General features: G+C 42.0%; 1 protein-coding gene across 3 annotated transcripts in view; it reads left to right on the forward strand.

Annotated features, from left to right (window-relative positions):
* Positions 1–19,718, forward strand: part of CD226 (CD226 molecule) — an 86,940-nt gene that overhangs the window by 11,309 nt on the left and 55,913 nt on the right. For 2 of the 3 annotated variants that reach the window (XM_028102947.2, XM_028102945.2), the window contains exons 2-3: positions 6,928–6,999; positions 7,307–7,645. In XM_028102947.2, coding sequence (XP_027958748.1) covers positions 6,928–6,999; positions 7,307–7,645 — 411 coding nt within the window. Of the gene's footprint in view, positions 1–1,846; positions 1,890–6,927; positions 7,000–7,306; positions 7,646–19,718 lie in introns of those variants that run through there. The other variant, XM_028102946.2, reaches the window with a different exon arrangement.

Genomic DNA, 19,718 nt, shown 5'->3' on the forward strand with positions numbered 1-19,718 from the left:
ACTCGGGGCGCCTGAGTGGCTCAGTCATTAGGCGTCTGCCTTTGGCTCGGGTCATGGTCCCAGGGTCCTGGGATCGAGCCCCACATCTGGCTCCCTGCTCCGTGGGAAGCCTGCTTCTCCCTCTCCCACTCCCCCTGCTTATGTTTCCTCTCTTGCTGTCTCTCTCTCTCTGTAAAAATAAATAAATAAAATCTTTAAAAAAAAAAAAGTCAGACACTCAACCAACTGAACCATCCAGGTGCCCCTGTATTTTTTTCTTCCATGCTTTCAGACACACATGTGGTCTGTAGAAGAGGCCAGCCCTGCACGTGTGATGTGTATGGAAATGTGCGGCCTGGCTGGCCTTCAGAACTGCCTTCTCCTCCTCAGACCCTGGCCTTTCTGCCTAGCATCTCTGTGAACTGTCCCATCTGCACCTCAGCCATAGTCCCTCATGGTGGTTTAACTGACAGGGCATCTCCATTACCTAGGAATCCAAAGAACAAATAAAACTACCTCTGTGGTCCTCTGGAACCACTTAGAAGTGGTTGTGTATTGAAGACATAGAAGCTGCTAAACTTGCAGGGAGAGTTCTTGGCAAATGCCAACTTGTGTGCTTTCTGTGTCAGAGTGGGAGATTAAAACACACAAAAAAAGAGTATCTAGAAGGCAGGATGGAAACACACTCAGATTCGGACAGAGATAAGAAGCAGCCTGCACTTCAGAGACTTCCGAATATGAAGTGCTTTGATTGGCAGGAAAACAAATGGGGAAGAAAAGGCAAAGCAACCAACTGAAAGTTTTTGTGTGTACTTTTGAGTTAAGAGTTAGAACAGAGGATGAGAAGCACATCATTTCCAATGGTAAAATTTTAGGGGGGTGGGGAAGAGAGGAACAGAACCCAATGTGAATGTAGAATGAGTCTGAGTAGCTACAAGTGGTGAAGCAGGTACACTCCTTGACTGGTTTTAATCCTCCAAAAAGCCCTGCTTAATGAAATATTAGTGCTTTACTTCAGCCCCCACCTGGAGGAGCTCTGGAAGAGAGAAGAGCCCAAGAGCTCCTGGCTCTGGGACAAAAGCCCTGGCCGTTCCTGCCATGCCAACCAAGGGAGGAGAACAGGGAGATTGCCAGTGATGAGAAGGGGTGAGGTAAGGAGGCCACAACAAACAGGAAGCCCCGAAGCAGACACATGGCAGGAAAGGAGAGAGTGAGCAGAACGAACATCTCAAGGTTAGGAACCTTCTAGAAAAAAGAGTGGATGTGGCTGAGTTCAAAATTCTAAGGTCAACCTTGTGCAGCGGATTGGAGACTGTAGATGAAATGGTGTCAAGTAGGTTCATCAGGAAAAGAGCTGTCATTGGCTTGATGGCTGATGTCCTGTGAACCTGTAAGTTCAGCGATGGGCACAGTTCAGCAAAAGGGTGTCATTTAGGTCCTTTCTAGAAGAATTGTATTTGTAGTCAGTCTGATGGCATGGTCCTTGAGAATAAGACAATTGAGCTAATTTTACTAGTGTCCACACTATCAGGCTTAACCTTCCTTCCTTCAAGCAAGACCAAGCAAGGATGTACTTAAATAATAAATGCTCGCTAGCTAAGTCTTTATTACCCTGTGCAGGGGTTGGTGACCTTTCTCTGTCATGGATCACACAGTTCCTGTTGTCAGCTTTGTCGGCCTTGTAGTCTCTTTGCAGCTATTCATCAGAACACAAAAACAGCCATGGACAATGTGTAAGCAAGTGAGCGTGGCCGAGTCCAAATGGACTATTTATAAGGGGTCAAAAAGTGGGCTGGATTCGGCCCATGAGCCACAGTTGGCAGAACCCTGTCCTGGAGGATCTCTACTGAAGCGAAACTGAAGTCTCTGCTTTGAATGGAAGTGAGTCCTTTATGGATGGTCCCCCAAAGGTAATCTAACGTCTGGGGCAGCTCTGTGACTTGCCGAAGTTCGAAGGGCCTAGCAGTCTGAGGGAAATCACATGTCCTTCATTGGTAACGTTCTCTTGAGGCGACACTTTGAGGCAGGGAGCGGGAACCTAGACTAAAACACTCCTGTTGAAGTCTTGCTGGAAGGAGGAGCCTCACAGCGACAAGGGCATCCCAGCCAAAGGCATACAAACTCTCACATCTGCGGGGAAAAAAAAGGGAGGAATACCTCAGATCTTCCCAGCCTCAGTCCCTTCTTCTCAAAGTCTAGCACAGGCTTTTCATTTTGCAGCCCTCGGCATGTCAGCAGTTGTCTGAGCAAGAGTGGAACGGGAGCAGAGTAGGAGCGGCTTCTCCAGCATACACGTCTGTTGGTTCCCCATGACACGGGGAAGGTTACCTACTTGGGTAACTGGGTAGAGACTAGAATCCTCCCATCGTCCAGGAAAAGCAGACATCTGGGAAAGCGGAACATGTTACAGATAGCAGAAGCAATGAAGCTGAGGAGAGAGAGAATGTTTGTGTGTGTGGACAGCCTAAGAGAAGGGGACTGCATGTCTGAAGGCTGTCACCCAACCCAGGTCACCCAGGAGTATGGGGTGTGAGGCAAACTCATGAGATGAATTTCATATTTATGTGTTTAGCTGAGACCTGTTCGATAGGGGAGAAGTCCAGTAATATTTTGATTAATGACTTCCTTGAGGATGAAGCTCTTTTATACAGACAGCTCTATTAGAAAAAATCCTCAAGCCAAAATTCCTTCATAAATCATGCAAAAAATGGCTCCCTACACAACAGGAATAACTCAAGCGCAGTCTTTATTTGTCTTTGGTTAGATGCTGATAAATAGGGTTCGTCCTTAGCAAAGTTGTAACAGCTGAACTTTATCTTCGGCTGCATGTCTTTTTGCACCTTCCGTTTGGATCTATAGCCTTCAGGGCCCCCGATTTTAATCACCACAGAATGAAAGCGCATGTCTGCTCTCTTCATCTCTCCACTAACTTGGCTTTGGATGCCTTGGGAATGAAGGGGTCACCGCACACTATTATCAGTTCATTCCCCTTTTCTCATAATCCTCCCGTACCCCTGATTCTTTGCTGCTAGGGGAGGAAGCTCACTGAGGACTTTGGAGCCTCTGGGAGTGGATGATGCTATGTTGCATCTAATGCTTGTTGGATCCGTAGCCAGTATGCCATAGCCAGTATGCCGTAGCCACTATGCCGTAGCCAGTATGCCGTAGCCACGATGCCGTAGCCAGTATGCCGTAGCCACGATGCCGTAGCCAGTATGCCGTGGCCAGTATGACATAGCAGAGATCTGCTGTGTCCCTTTGTTCCTCTTACCTCTACCTGCACCTCTACCAACCTACCCAACCCTGACCACACACACGTCATGTGTGTATATATATATATATGCATTAATAATATATTAACATCAATATAAATGCATGCAATATTTGGCATGTGTTTAATAAGCACTTGGTGATTCTTTACATCATGAATCATTTATCTGACCACCTGCACTATGTTCTTCTGCATTATCTGTTTCTAGCTGTTGTTAAGTTGTGGCATAGGCATGGGACTGGACTCCATTCTCAGCATGTACTGTGAGGCTCAACGTGCATTTGCAGACCAGGGTGGTTGAGGGACCACGTGCTCTCAATAAATGCAAGACCAACAGCAAAATGTGGCGGGTGACTTGTGCAGTTGGAAAGACCAGAGGTGCATTTGGACTCCTGGTATTCACTAGCAGTAATTTTTGTTATTGAGGTGAAATTCAGAGAACATAAAATTAAAGTGTATAGTTGAGTGGCATTTCGTACATTCAGGGTGGTTCTGCAAGTACCATCTTTATCAAGTTCTAAACCATTGTCATTGTCCCAAAACAAAACCCTGTACCTTAAGCAGTCACTCCTGGTTTCCTCGCCCTTAAGCCCCTGACAACAAATCAAATCTATAGATTTACTTTTTCTGGGTGTTTCATATAAATGGAATCTTACAATATGTGACCCTTTGTGTTTGCCTTCTTTCACTTAACATGTTTTCAAGGTTCATTCATGTTGTAGCCTGAATCAGTATTTCATTCCTTTTTATAACTGCATAATATGCCATTGTGTGGATATACCACAATTTGTTTATCCATTCTTCTGTTGATGGACATTTGAGTTGTTTCTACCTTCTGACTCTTGTGAATAGAGTTGCTATGAACATTGGTATACAAGTATTTGTTTGAGTATCTGTTTTCAGTTCTTTGGGGTATAAACCCATGACCGGAATTGCTGGGTCATATGGTTATTCTGTTTAACTTTTTGAGGAACAATCAAACTGTTTTCCACAGTAGCTGCACCATTTTACATCCCTACTGGCAGTGTTCAAGGGTTTCAACTTCACTACGTCCTTTGTCAACACTGTTATTTTCCTTATTTTTGATTATAACCATCCTAGTGAGCATGAAGTGGTCTCTTTGTGGTTTCAGTTTGCATTTTTTTCTAATGACTAATGATGTTGAGCAACTTCTCTTGTGCTTGTTGGTCATTTGTATATCTTTTTTGGAGAAATGTCTATTCAAGTTTTTTGCCCATTTTTAAATTGGGTTATTTGTCTGTTGTTGAGTTGTAAGAGTTTTTTACATATTCTGGATCCTAGACCTTTATCAGATGTATGATTTGCAGATATTTTCTCCCATTCTTTAGGTTGTCTTTTCACTTTATTGATAATAAAAGATATTAAGTATTTTGAACTGTATAGGTCATATGATGTCTGTCACAAGATCACTCCAGGTACAGTGTGTGTGTGTGTGTGTGTGTGTGTGTGTGTGTGTGTGTGTGTGTGTGTGAAGGGACACAGTTCTTAGGCAGGGCACAGTGTAAGGGGGGCCAGTTAGGAGGACACTTTCTTGAGGGCTTCAGGAATTCTTGGGACTGGGTGTAACTCTGGTTTTATAGTTTTATTTTTTGTCAGTACCTATCAAGAGGAAGTCCTGTAGTTAAGATTTGATGGATGGAATTAATTTTTCAGACTCAGATATAAATCTTCAATGCCCTTACTACCTCAGTCCATGCTCTACAGGCACCCAGGTTATCTTTCAAAAATGCAAAACTGTCCACATCACTTGCTTCCATAAAATATTTAGCAGCTCTGTGTTGCTGTCAGAGTTGTGTTTATTTATGCCATAGGCATGTGTCCCAGGGACTGTGTTTGGTGCTGGAATTACAGATGTAAGCAGGATGCTGTGATTTCTGATGGCCAGGTTTGAACTTCTCCATGGGTGCCATTTAACATACTTTCAATTTGGAACCAACATTGTTTTTGTCTCTTTCCCACCCCCTAGACCACAGTCACACCTAGTCTCCCTAAAATTTCCTCTCTTGTCATGTCTTTATCTCCTTCTCTTCCTTCTGTACTTGGAAAGTCTTAGGTGGGAAAGCCCAGGATCTGGTGCATTTTTTCCTATGAAACCTTTTCCCCTCTCTGGGCTGTGCTAATACTTGCTCAAATTTGACTTCTGTAGAATTATCAGTTTTGTTATAATAAACTGCCTCTGTAATCTGTCTGACCCAATATACTACTGTGCCTTGGGAGCAGAGACCAAGTCTTGCACCTCCAGGTCCTAGGCAGGGTACCTGGCACAGCTCACTAAAATTTTGGACAGATTATTTTTTTGAATTACTTGCAAAAGAGAGATACCTTATCTAACTGTATCATACAGCTTTTACAGGTACAGATAATATCATAGGTGTGGAAAACAGAATGCTGTGTAAACATAAGGTGGCACCATACAGTACCATATGTATACATTCTAATTTCATACTGTTAATTTCTTGCTTCCTGAAAAAGTTCCCTGGTTAAATACTGATGTTGAACAGTAGACACCTACTGATAAACTTTGGGATTGAAACCAGGTTCAGAGTTGACCTTAGGCAACATTGTCTTTAGTGATTCCTGTTCCCCCCTTCCGGTTTTTCCCTACCTTTTATTTTGACCCTCTCATCAGGGGGCAAATGCATTCATGTAATTCCTCTCACTATAGAGGCATTAATGTATTTTTATACTAACATAGTAATATGTTCCTAACAAGTTCTTAAGAAACTGAACTGTTATTTTACATGAGGGAAGGGAACAATGATGAACCTAAAAAATCAATCACGTTTTGATATTGTACTATAATTATGTAAGATGTAACCATTGGGGGAAACTGGGTGAAGAGTACAAGGGTGCTCTCTGTACTATCTTTTCAAATTACTATGACTCTGTAACTATTTCAAAATAAAAAGTTTAAAGAAATCATCCATATTGGTAGATTTGTATATGTCCTGAGCCTCGATGCTTTTGTAACTGGAGGTCCTTCCGCGGTCCCTTCATCTAATCCAAAGCAAATGTCTGAGAGGTCTATGAAAATGTTGAAGTAAAAAGAAGGCCATGCCCAGCCACAGTGCACATTGGTGGAGCCTCCAAACCCACCCCTGACACCCCAGGCCCCTCTCCTCCTCCCTTCAGTCTCTGCTCCAACGTCAAGTTCTCAGTGAAGACTTCTCACCCCTTCCTGCTAAAAGAGAAACACTACCACCCATACTATCCTATCCCCACTTTCTTGCTTTCTGTTTTCCTCGTGCACTTACCACATATAACTTACTACATTTTTTACTTTTTTATTTCAGTTTCTGTCTTCTCCCACTAGAATGTAAGTTCCATGATGGCAAGGACTTTTTTTTTTTTTTTTTTTTAATTTACTGTTGTGTCCTAATCGCCTAGAGCAGAATCTGGCCATTCGCTGATTTGTTCAATGAATGAATCTTTGTAGAAAATAAAAGCTTGAAAATAAGCTATTTCCCCGAGAGAGAGTGAAGTGATTCAAATCTGCTCATCCTTGTGCGAGAGCAAACCTGACTTTGAAGCTAAGACCTTTTTCCTGTGTTCATACTTCAGAAGAAAGATACTACCGATAATATCTGAGAGGAAGGAAGCAGTGCATTGTGCTGGGCCTCTGCATGTAACATTATATAAATTGTCTTTTTTTATAGACCAGCCTCCCAAACGGTTTCCAGAGATGGATTATCTTACTTTCTTCTTGGCTATTCTTCACGTATACAGAGGTAAAGATAATGTCTTCATTTAAAAAATTTACTTCTTTTTTGGTCTTATAGTGTGACATGTTTAGAATTTATAATGCTCTTTAGTTGGCTCAGATAATTTCTCACTTGTTTAGGAAATCTACAAGTTACAAATACCTCTTATCGGCAGTGGAAACCTTTTTAGACTAAGGTAGAAACCGTTAGCCTTTAGCATGATCTCAATTTGCTAACTTGCTAGGTCTTATAAAGCTTAGAATAAGCTTAAGGTATCTATTTGGTGTTTCAATCATCAAGCCTAACTGAATAAATGTGATGTTGTGTATTTCAGCTCTATGCGAAGAGATGTTTTGGGACACAACTGTCAAACTTGCTGAGAATATGAGTCTAGAGTGTATATATTCATCACTGGACACCTTAACTCAGATGGAATGGCTCAAGATCAATACAACAAACAGAGAGCTCATAGCCATTTTCAGCCCTACTTATGGTTTGAGTGTAAGACCATCCTATGCTGATAGGGTTTATTTTTTAAATTCCACCATGGCATCTAATGATATGACCCTGTCCTTTCATAATGTCTCTGAGGCTGATGTTGGCTTCTATTCCTGCTTTCTTCATACTTTCCCACATGGACGTTGGGAAAAGGTGATCCAGGTGGTTGCATCAGGTGAGTGGACATTTTATTTACCTTTTTACCCAACTACGACATTTGATTCTTAAAGCCCCAGTAGAAACTACAGAATGCTTTATCATGTGTTTGTGGTATTTTCCAATTTCACTTCTAGATCTTATGATATTATTGTTTTAAAGAAATAGTTCTGTAATCAGTTTCATTTTTCTTAATGAGCTATCATTTGTGAGTAGAATAAGCATCTGACAAATTTCAATGTAGTAGGAGAAAAGCCCAGGTTTTCTATTGTCTTAATAATGACTAGAGTGTAGGGATGCCTGGGTGGCTCAGTCAGTTAAGTGTCTGCCTTCGGCTCAGGTCATGATCCTGGGGTCCTGGGATTGAGTTCCGTTTCGGGCTCCTTGCTCTGTGGGGAGCCTGCTTCTCCCTCTGCCTGCAGCTCCCCCTGCTTGTGCTCTCTCTCTCTCACAAATAAATAAACTCTTACAAAAATAATAATGACTAGAGCTTAGACTAAACTGATGTTGGCAGCATTTGGGTTCAGGACCAGATACCTCCCAATCTGAGCTTCCTCCCAGTGATGGGGTACTGCTTCCTTCTGCTAAGCACTCAGTGCTGGCTTCAACCTCTGTGTGTTCAGAGTCCTCTCTGTAACACCAAATCTAGATTTATTAGTGAATCTGGGCAGCGTTCCTGCACTGGCTCCATTTTTTGCTTCGTCCAAGTTCCTAAGAGAGGACACTTCAGAAACTGCAAGGTGTCATTTCAAGAAGGATCAAATGATCTCCTAGATATTTTCTGCTATGCCTACCAGGGACTATGGTTTGGTGCTTGGTGAGTTAGTCCTTCGAGTAATAGCCACATGGATTGGGTATGGTATATTGGAAAAACATGGTTTTTCTAGCCTTTACTTTCTGCAAAACCTTATGTTAGCTGCTCGATCCCTCTGTATCTCAGGCTTCTGAATAGTAAACTGAGTTAATAATACCATTCTCTTTGTTGAATGGCTTAGGGATCATATGGTTAAAGACCTTTGGCAGTCAGGGAGTGGTGGGTGTTATTATTGTCACTATTATTATTCCCTACACTTTTGATACAAAACGACTAATGATGAAATTTTCAGATGTTGGCAATAGTCTAGGGAAGGAGAGTTTCGAACCATGTGTTTCTTGTCTGGAGTCTCTAAAATTGTATCCCAAATGGACATTCAGCACAACACATTATGTGACATGTGCTAGAGTGCTTTCTTTTCAAGGGATGTATATTATAAAAGGACAATTTACAATATTGCTAAGGGAGAGCAAATAGTTAGAAGGTAAGGAAATTTCCCATGTGTTAGTTTTCTTTTTCTCTGTAGATGTAGCTAAGCACAAAAATAGTTTTGTGTATATGACTGAGGCTTACAAAGTGTCTATTAGCAAAATCTCTTTAATGAAATATTTATTATTGAGTCCATTTTGTCATTGAACTCATTTGCTGTTGGGTACAGTCACCCTTTGAGTGCTGTCTGCAAGTTTTTTGTGTATGGACCACTTTTGATTAGCCAGGCAGATGAAGAAGAAGATTGGCAAGGGCCTTAAAGTAGAGTGAGCTATTCAACACTTGGCCTGAGCAACTAAGGCTGGAAATGAGATGGGACCCTTCACCCTTCATGTGGTGAGCTTTTGTAGCCTGGGTCCCAGATCAAGAATTCCAATTTCTGCCAAAGAAAAACTGATGAAACATAGGTAGAATAATGGTCACCAGGCACAGGGAGGTGGGGAAATGGGGAGCAGTTGTCAGAGGGTACACAGTTATAGTTATGGGGGATGACTTCACCTAGAGATCTAATTCCCTGCATGAGGACTGCAGTTAATAATATTGCATTAGGGGCGTCTGGGTGGCTCAGTCATTAAGCGTCTGGCTTCGGCTCAGGTCATGATCCCAGGTTCCTGGGATTGAGCCCTGCATCGGGCTCCCTGCTTGGCGGGAGGCCTGCTTCTCCCTCTCCCACTCCCCCTGTTTGTGTTCCCTCTCTCGCTGTGTCTCTCTCTGTCAAATAAATAAATACAATCTTTAAAAAAAATAATAATATTGCATTAAACCCTGGACATTTCCTAAGGGAGTTGATTTCAGGTGCTCTCACCACAAAAGAAAAATGGTAACTATGTGAGAAGAAATGTAAATTACCTTGATTATAGTAATTGTTTCAATATATATATATCAAATGATTGTATTGCATGCCTTAAATATATACATTTTTTTAAAAGTCTTATTTGCTTCTTTTTTTTTTAAGATTTTATTTATTTACTTGAGAAAGAGAGAATGAGAGACAGAGAGCACAAGAGGGAAGAGGGTCAGAGGGAGAAGCAGACTCCCTGCTGAGCGGGGAGCCCGATGTGGGACTCGATCCCTGAACTCCAGGATCATGACCTGAGCCGAAGGCAGTCGCTCAACCAACTGAGCCACCCAGGCGCCCAATATATACATTTTTTAAAAAAAGATTTTATTTATTTATTCAAGTGAGAGAGAGAGAAAAGAGAGAGTGAATGAGGGGAGGGGCAGAGAGAGAAGCAGTTTCCCTGTAAGCAGGCTCCCCGCTGAGCAGGGAACCTGACCTGGGGCTCCAACCCAGGACCCTGAGATCATGACCTGAGCCGAAGGCAGACGCTTAACCAACTGAGCCACCCAGGTGCCCCAAATATATACATTTTTAATTAAAAAAAAAAAACCCAAACAACAGGCAATTTGACCTCTTCCGAAAGTTTCAGATAGAGGATAGAGCTAAATTGTTGGGAACTGAGGTGTGATTGCCATACCAAGGTAGGATTTTTAGCATTATATATGAGCAATTTTGGCAATATTTCCTGCTTTTATCATCCAGATTTATTGCTCTTATTATTTTCTTGAAGTTAGGCAAAGGGAGATTTTGCCTTCTGGGGCTTTTTCAAATACAATGGTAGGATTTTCAGTCACTTACTGGTCAAAGATAGGAGTGCCTGTCTCTCCACATAGATGAATTCTTCATGATGGTATTCTTAAGTGTGTTTCGTCATGATTGTTTTTGATCATTTATATTTTTAAATAACAGATTGCAGTAATGGGCCAGTGAGAGTATTCCACTCATTTCTGAGACTTTGGAGGAATTCCTTTTAAAAAAAAAATGATAGTGAATTTAAAAAATACAGTAGCCATATTTCAAAGTTAACCTTATATATACTTGAAGTTTTCTGTGTGTGCTTTATTAACATGGTATCCGGACCTATACATATTGCACGTGTGTGTAGCATAAAGGGAGAGTTGATGATCTATTTAATAATACAAGATTGGAGTTGGAATCCAGAAATCCTAATTTGTGTAAAAATTTATAAGAACTTCAAAAGGATGAAGTAACTGAACCATATGCTCTCTAAATATACTGATTTCTCCTCTTTGCTGATAGCTGACTATGTATGAGGAACTTGGTCAGTATCTTCTCATTTAACCCCGTTGCCCTCTTGGATGTAGACATAATCTTGATTTTATAGGTAAGGACTTGAAGTGTGGTGAGGTCCAATATCTGGCCAAGTTCTCAGACCTTGTACGTGTCCCACTGGATGAAATTGTGGTGAGGAATGGAAAAGGACAGCTTGGGGGACATGGAGCTGCAGGGGCTCTCAAATGAGAAGTCAACCACTGTACATCCTTGCTTCCCCACCCCCCACCTGGGGCTTTCAGCTCAGAGCTGGAGAGCAAATGGGACAGTCTTATGCTGAATAGATGGTGCTATTAATGCAAATTTATGTTAAAAGATGTATTAACATTACAGAAGCCTTTCTCAATTGGTAACTGATGTGGAGAACTTAATGGTAAGAATGGCTGCATTTATTGTACTGCTCCAAGGGAAAAGCTGCTGGGGTGCCTTGGGTGGGAACCTTCCAGAGGAAACCCTTTCATGGCAGAGTTTGTGGTGGAAGTGGGATCCTGCTGAAAATTACCGCAGCCCATGTGTCTGGCCTTACTAGTCCGTTAAAGTGAACGTAGTTACACTTATGGAAGTGTCCCCCCCAGATGGGTGGCCCACCCACACTACTCTTCTACCTAACTTTCACCAGGTGCCTCCTGGGCATGAACCAATTGTCCTCTCCTCTGATGTTTGTGAAACACCACGGCGGAGGTAACGTGTTCCCATTGTGCTGCTGATGGAAGGGTTCAGGGTCATTACTCACCTGGAGGTTGTGAGCTGTCCAGTCGCAGCACCAGGGTAAGACCCTTCGATGTTTGGGAAGTGCCAGAAATGAGAGGGAGAGGAGCTGGATTCCAGCACTGTGAGCGAGGAGGCTCAAGGATCAAGTCACGCTGGACGTTGACAACATGGGAGGATTTTTCCCAAGATAGAGAGACCGATGAGGGAAGGAATGAGAGTGGAGAGGGTGCAAGGAAAGTGTGACATCCATGCAGGGAGAGAGCATGGAGCTCCAGCAGGATGTGGTTCCCGTCCTGGGCTCCGTGGCCCCTCGCTGCCATGAGGGGTAACCTGATAGGAAGAAACAGGGGTGCCTGCACCAGCCAAGGGGCTCAGCATGTGATGTGCTGGGGTCCCAAGTAAGGTTTTATGTGGTAGATTCTAAGTTGAAATAAAGAAGTTGAAGCCCACTGGGGCAGCCCAATGTCATAAAGAGCCTGGGCAGTTTGGTTGGCTCAGATCTTGCTGTGCCTCATGGAGTCTGAACTTCACTCTGGAAAGACCGGGGGAAGCCACTGAACATTTTTCAGAGGGAGACACACAATAAACCAATTTTTTTTACCACCTACAAGATTAAATTAGTTGTAGCTTATAGGAGGGGAGGAAGAGTTTAAGGTCAGAGTAAACAAGTAATATTTTGTGGATTGGAACACTTACCCACTGCTGGTAGAAGTACACATTAGTATATCTATTATCTTATTGGTATTGGTAATATTCAGGATTCTCCTGACAAACAGACCAATAAGACATATATGTATATAGAAAGAGATTTATTACAAGGAATCAGATCATTAATTATGGAGGCTGGCAAGTGTGGGCCCATAGGCTGGAGTCCCAGGAAAGACAAGGGTGCAGATCAAGTCAGAAGGCTGTCTTCTGGAGATTTCCCTCTTGTCTGGGGAAGTGAGGCTTTTTGTTCTATTCAGACTTTCAACTGATTAGATGAGCCCCACTCACATTATAGAAGGCAATCTGCTTACTCAGAATTCACCAATTTAAATGTTAATCTCATCCAAATGTTTGAGTGAGTGGCATTAGAGAGGAAAAGAGGTTCCTTTAATATTGGGGACCCCAGAATTCATGGAAGTGCCAAGAAATCCCATAATGGGAGGCGTTCTAAAGACCATGCTTCCCTATGTCCTGATTGGGGTCCTAGGCAACCCAGAATCATCATCAACATGTGCTTTCCTCTGGCTACTTGTTTGTTTTCTAATGTTGGGATGATGTCAGGATTTAAATTTTATTTAAAGCTGGAAAAGGGGACGTGTCCCAGATCTGGCTTGTGTCAGTGTGTGTGCTGATTTGTGGGAGCTGAACCCACTTATCCTTATTCCCTCATCAAGTCTTTATTCAGAGATAATGTCTGTGGTTGGAAGCTAGAAAGACATGGATCTCAGCTCTAAGTGGTATGCAGAGTACTAGGGGAGAGAAAAGCTGTGTATGGCAAATTATAATTAAAGAGTGAGTGATGTTGTAGTTGTGAAGAATATAGGATTTACTTTTGACTAGAAGATTCAGGATAGATTCCCTGCAAAGGGGGAATTTGAAGTTAACCTTGAAGGAGATAAGTCAGAATATTTAGACATGGAGATGGGTGGAGTAGCATTTCGGGATAATTGCTTTATTTATTTATTTCAACCACAGGAGAAGAGAGAGAGAGGGAGCACGAGCGGGGGGTAGGGTCAGAGGGAGAGAGAGAACCTGCAGCAGACTCCCCATTGAGCACAGAACCCAGTGCCGGCTTGATCTCATGAGCCTGAGATCATGACCTGAGCTGAAAGCAAAAGTCAGACGCTCAACTGGCTGAGCCACCCAGGTGCCCCAGAATTGCTTTAAATATTATCTAGAAAAAGATAGCTTTGGCTCTGCTTTGGCTACTTTGCAAGGAAATTTTCATTTTCTAAAAATGACTCACACACCACCACAAATAGCAATAGCAATAACAGCCAGACCTTTCAAACTCAGCCAACTCAAATGGCTCTGGTCAACAATTAATGCAGTTTATTCTGGTTCACAGTTCGTGGCTTAGTTTATCTCCACGTGTTGACTTAATGCTTCAAAAGGCATAGGAATCTAGATCTATGATGTGATTATATTTTATAGTCTATCCTAAGATATTTCCACACTTTGATTTCAGCTCTTATCTCTCCCAAATTCAGAAGGCAGGAAGAAAACATATGAAAATGGCAACTATCTTTTCTATTAGTGACAGGTACAAAGTGGTGTAGGGAAGGCTCGGTCTGAAGGATGCTTTTGCCTGTCAGAGGAGTTGCCAGAGGGGCTGAGAAGGCCACAGGAGAAGAAACTTTCTCGCCCTCCTGTGACAAGGGTCACCACTGCAGGCCAGCAGGTTTTGTCCTTGTGTGGACCCTGGGTTCTTTCAGCTTTGCCCATCATATGCATCTCTATCACTTTGAAGTTGTTTGTTTTTTAAGTGAGGTGGAGAAATAAAAAAGAATAGTTTCAAATCTTCTCTTTAAAGAATTAAGACATAAACTCTTTCTTAAGGTCCATTCTTACCAGCTCAGAAATAAGTCAGGAAAGTTTTCTTGTACACACACACACACACACACACACACACACACACACACACACACACACAAGAATAAAAAATGTTTCTGGAAATGTTACATTTCAGCAGTTTGTCATTTAAGAAAGAAAAAATATATTAAATAGTACCTATAAGAAATAATCAACTGATGAAACAGAAATATTTTAAAGGCTTAGATCTCTTCCTCCTTAATAAAATAAAACAGAATATAGAGAAACAGATGATAAGGAACGTTTTTTTTTTTAAGACTTGCGTAAGCAAGGTTATGGTCACTGAACTTCTCAAGGGTGAAATTAATGGGAATCTGAAAGTGGAATAGTTACCAGAACCCACGCCAAGGTTGTTTTTATTGACTTGCTTTCCATTTGCTAAGCCAGGGAAGAGCATGCTTGAGAGCACATACCACCATGAGATTCGACTCTCAGGCTTTGGGGGAAGAGCTCTGTAATCAAAAATCAAAAAAAAAGATAAAGAACAGTCTGCGGTGGGGGGGAATCAAACCTCAAAAAGAAGACAATACTGGATTGATATACATAATCAAATTTCACAATGTAATGGCTGCTTAAGTTTAACAAACCAGCACAGGTCCACATTTGGGTTTTGTGAGAGCAGCGTCCTCTGTCCATCTGAATGCATAGAGGGTTACACTTTCACTAGCTACCTCTATGCCCAGTATTGGGCACGTGTCCACTATAGCAACATCCAGAAGAAAACTTTTCCTCTAGATTTATTCGAAAATGTACTCAGGCAATCCAGAGCAGGGGATGAAATTGGCTGTGATCTTTGCAACTGTTTTGTTTATTTATACAAACTCTACCCTTCCTTGAGTAGATATTTTTATTTCTCAGGTGACCCTAGGGTGGGGGCAGGTATTTGGCTGAATTTCCTCAAGAGAATGAGCTACAAGCTAAAGTTTACAAAGAACTTTGCCCTGTGGCTGTTGAAGATTATTATTATTATTTTGGGAGAGAGAGAGAGAGCGAGCGAGCATGCAAGTGGAGGTGGGCAGAGGAAGGGCGGAGGGAGAGACATTGAATCTCAGGCAGGCTCCACGCTCAGTGCCTGATGTGGGCTCTGTCTCATGACCCTGAGATCATGACCTGAGCCAAAATCAAGAGCACTTAACCGACTGAGCCATCCAGGAACCCCACTGAAGATTTTATTAGTGTAGGTAGAAGTGTATAGTCCTCAGGTTTTTCTTTCTTTAACTTTCAGTGATCAGGACAACTCACACCTCTTTACCACCACTGCTGTCTCCCCAGCGCTCAAGGCGGTGCCGACTGCAGTACCTGGAACATGTTTCCTCCTGAGAGTGGGTGCTGGTGGGGGTGTGGGTGCTAGTTCAGGGTGGGGATTTCAGTTTCATGTGTAAGAGCTGTCCGAGGGACTGGAACATGCTTCCGCCCACGCAGGTTGGTCGAGACTCCTCCCCTGGACTGTCTCAGCATCTGTATTTTTTTTTTTTAATTCCTCTTATCAAAGGTTGAAAAGTGTAGAAATCAGAACTTGTTCTCCAGCACTTTCCCTCCGAAACTTCTCTAGGATTAGCGGGTGGGTGTCAGTGAACCATCAGAGAGACCTTATAGGAATTTGTCCATTAGTAGATCAGAGTATTTACTGACTGAGAGTAAAATGATATTTTTGCATAAAAACGGTGGATTTTGTTTGTTTAAAAACAAACAAGAAGGAAATTAAGTACGGGAAGAGAGGAGGAAAAGTAAAGGAAAGCTCTGAGCTGGTCAGAGGCATGGGGCTCCTCCATTTTTCCCTTTGAGCTAATGCTACCCTGTGCCCGTTTATTTAGCATTGGTAAAAGAAGACTTGGTTTCTAAGCTTTGCTTTTTGTTGCTGGTTTTGGTTTTTGTTTGGTTTTATAGGAAGTGGGGGTTGCAAGCAAGATGGCTTTTCCTTTCCTCTAAGAAAATTTGTGAAGACATTTAAGATTTTGAAACCATTAAGAATTTTAAGACTATCAAGTCAATCCTTCAGGGATCAATGCGAAATTATTCCCCCAGGCAACATCTCTTCTACTTACTCCACCACAGTTTTAATTAAATAACTCCGCTGATGGGGCTTCTGGCACTTCCCTTGGGAGATTATTCACAATCCAATAAATCTCAATGTGAGAAAATTTTCCCTGACTTCAGCTATTTAAGCACAACTCACATTTTCAAAAACAGTCTTTTTCACAATCTGCCCAGAGAGAAAGGCCCCTGTTCCATTGAACATTCATACAAAAAGCTGTCTAAGGCCGGAGCTATGATATTCAATATTCACATTTAATAGCACCATAAATAGCTTACACGCGTCATACCTGCCGATTGTAGTGGGGTGATGATTGTGACCAATAAGAATGAAGTCTGCCCATGAATTCTGTGAGCATTTACGTGCACCCTTTAACTAGCAGAATACCTAAGAAACGTAACGTTCTCATTTCACAGGCCAGCTCTTAAGAACATATTTGTCCCCTTTCTTGGCAGGTGACATGAAATGCCATATGCTACCAAAATTGGTATTTCCAGAATAGTTTAGTGAAGGAGCATGTGTGTAGTCCCTGAGTATAGGATAGTTTCTTTCCCGAAACCTCCAGAAAGTTTTAGGTCATCCACCTAATTCGTCCCACTAATGGATAGATTACATTTATTTCTCTTTATAAACTGGAATCTACAATTGGAAGTATACCATTTTTCGTCTGAGAAACAGCCAAGGAGTTCAACTGTCTTTGAGACAGAGCTTGGTAACATTAGACTATGTCCCCAGATGAGATGATTATGTCTGTCCCATTGGCTTATGGCATCATATTTCTCAAAATATCTCTTTATTACATATAAGAAACAAAGTTGCTCATTTAAATGTAAATAAAGAACGTTTATTTAACAGTTAAATTATGTCACTTCTTCTTTTTTACTTAAATCTTAGAAATGGGTTCCTAAAAGAATAAACATTAAATAAGAGGGAAAAATTTCTAGTTACTGGCATTGTATTTCTTTGAGCTATAGATATAGTTTTTGAATTTTTATTCTTAACACCAGTCTGATTATTGCGTTTTCAGTAATAATAGCAGATTTGAACCAATGGGCATAGTATTAAAATTTGTTGCTCAAATGACCCTTTGAGGTATTGGATTGGATACCTCTATATTGGATGAATATCAATAGTAGTAATTTAAAAATTGTGTAAGCCCTTTCTAGATCTATTAAATAGAAATTTATTTGCTGTGAGAAGAAGAAATGAATAAGAAAGTCTTTGTTTTCAAGACATTTATAATCTAATGGGGAAGTATGTATATACTTGTTAAGTGGCATAGAACAATGTTTTGGGAATTGATAGGTGACAGAGATTACTGCCAGTTTGGGGGAACCATGGAAAATGTCTGTCCTGGGCGGGAAATCCAGGTATGATTCTAGAAGGAAAGTGCATCATGAAAATCATCGCATAATAGAAATGCTCTTTGCATTTGGAGCATACAAAAAATACATTTGGTCACAGGCTTAGGAAGGGCAGCAGGTGGAAAGCTTAGATTATGGACTGGTGATTAATAAGGTTTTCAAATAGTGGAAATCCCATGTTGGTCATGATTGCAGCCATGATTGGAGCCATTACTCTAGCGATTGCATATGGGATGATTTAGAGGCAGGAAAGAAGCAAAATTGGAGACTAAGAAATAGACAAGAGAAAGGGAAAGGTACCCTGCAGTCCTGACATCAAGCAGGGGTGCCACCAGCAGTGAACAACCAACCAGTGAAATCTTCACAAAGTCTCTGCTCCTTCCTAAGTTACAAACAAATACACGCCCCCCACCTCAAGTTTCTTCTTCCCATTGCCTTTGTCTTTCATTCAACAGTATTTATTGAAGGTCCACTGTGTGTTGGGGGCTGTGTGGGATTGGGGGTACAGTGGGAGAATGTTCCAATCACCAATTTCAAGCTCAAGGCTCATTTAGAATGCCATTCAGTGCTTCCTAGAATGCAGGTGTATAGGGCAGGTGTTGGTGGTGATAGGATGGTGGCGGCGGTGGTACGTGTGTTGGAAAAATGTTAGCAGAGAGGGGAAACAGGATCATTCAGGGAGCTTCAGAGAGCAAAAGATGCTTGAGCTTACTCATGAGGGAAGATTAGAAACTTCTTGGTTGAAGAATGGTTGTGCTGTTGGCAGGATGGCATACCTGCTTCAGGGCAATCATGCTAATGGCTGAAGCAAAAGTGAGGCTGAAGTGCTAGGGAACTGTAGGATGCTTAGTAAAGCAGGAGTGGCAATTAGTTGAAGTGGGCAGTGGAGCCAGGTGGTAAATTAGGAGGGGTAGATAGCAGAGACAGAGAATTTGATGTGATATCAGCAGGAGCTCCAGATTGTTGCTTAGAAGTGGTGGGGGATGTTATCAGAACACTTGACTTGGAATTACATTTGCCTAACAAGACCACATTGTTAACTTAGGTTGCATTTTCTTTGCAGTGGGATGGGGGTGGGAGCTAGAGTCTCCTAGTTGTATCTTTGTGTCACTGCCAACACCATTTTCAGGTGTTTTGACTTTATTCTTTAGGTAATGGGGAGCCCTTAGGAATTTTGATTAGGTAAAGGGTTTGCAAATTAGCAAGAGCACTCTGAGGGAGTCTACAAGGGAGACTGGACACAAGGTAGAAAAGAGGGGAGACTAGTGAGGAGGCTGTTATGGGCTGAGTTGTGTCCCCCTAGATTCATATGTTGAAATCTAGACCCAGTGCCTCAGAATGTGACTATATTTGGAAATAGGGTCTTTAAAGAGGTAACTGAGTTGAAATGAAGTCATTGGAGTGGGCCCTAATCCAACATGACTTGTATCCTTGGAAGACGAGGAAATTAGGACACAGACACACACAGAGGCCAGAGCATGTGAAGATTCAGGGAGAAGAGGACCACATGGGTCTCATGGAATCAGGCATGCTGCCGTCTTGGTCTTGGACTTCCAGATGTATATCACTGAAACCCCCAGTCTGTGGTCTGTGGTTATGACAGCCCGAGCAAACTGATGCAGAAGCTGTAGTAATGGGCCAGACAAGATGGGAAGTGGAATTAAACTAAGACAGGGTAATTGGGGATGAAGCAGAGGGGGGTGATAGTCTTCCTGGTGTAGTTGTCATTATTCTCGTTTCTTCCCTCCCAGAGATTCAGAATTTATATTAAGAAAACTACTACAGTTGCCAGGACTTTGGTTCAGAGCATTGGAGCATTGTTCCCCTTGCCTAATCAGTTCATTAGCCACTCCTGGTTCTTGCTGTGATTCTACACTAATTTGTCCTTTTCAGCACACCCTTCTCATCTCCTCCGGAATTGGTACACGTAGTTCTTTTATCATCTGTCTCTGATACTCTAATGTC

This window comes from Eumetopias jubatus, unplaced genomic scaffold (assembly GCF_037043125.1).
Source record: "Eumetopias jubatus isolate StellerSeaLion01/CBP00866 unplaced genomic scaffold, mEumJub1_p1.0 scaffold_16, whole genome shotgun sequence".
NCBI classification, from domain to species: domain Eukaryota; kingdom Metazoa; phylum Chordata; class Mammalia; order Carnivora; family Otariidae; genus Eumetopias; species Eumetopias jubatus.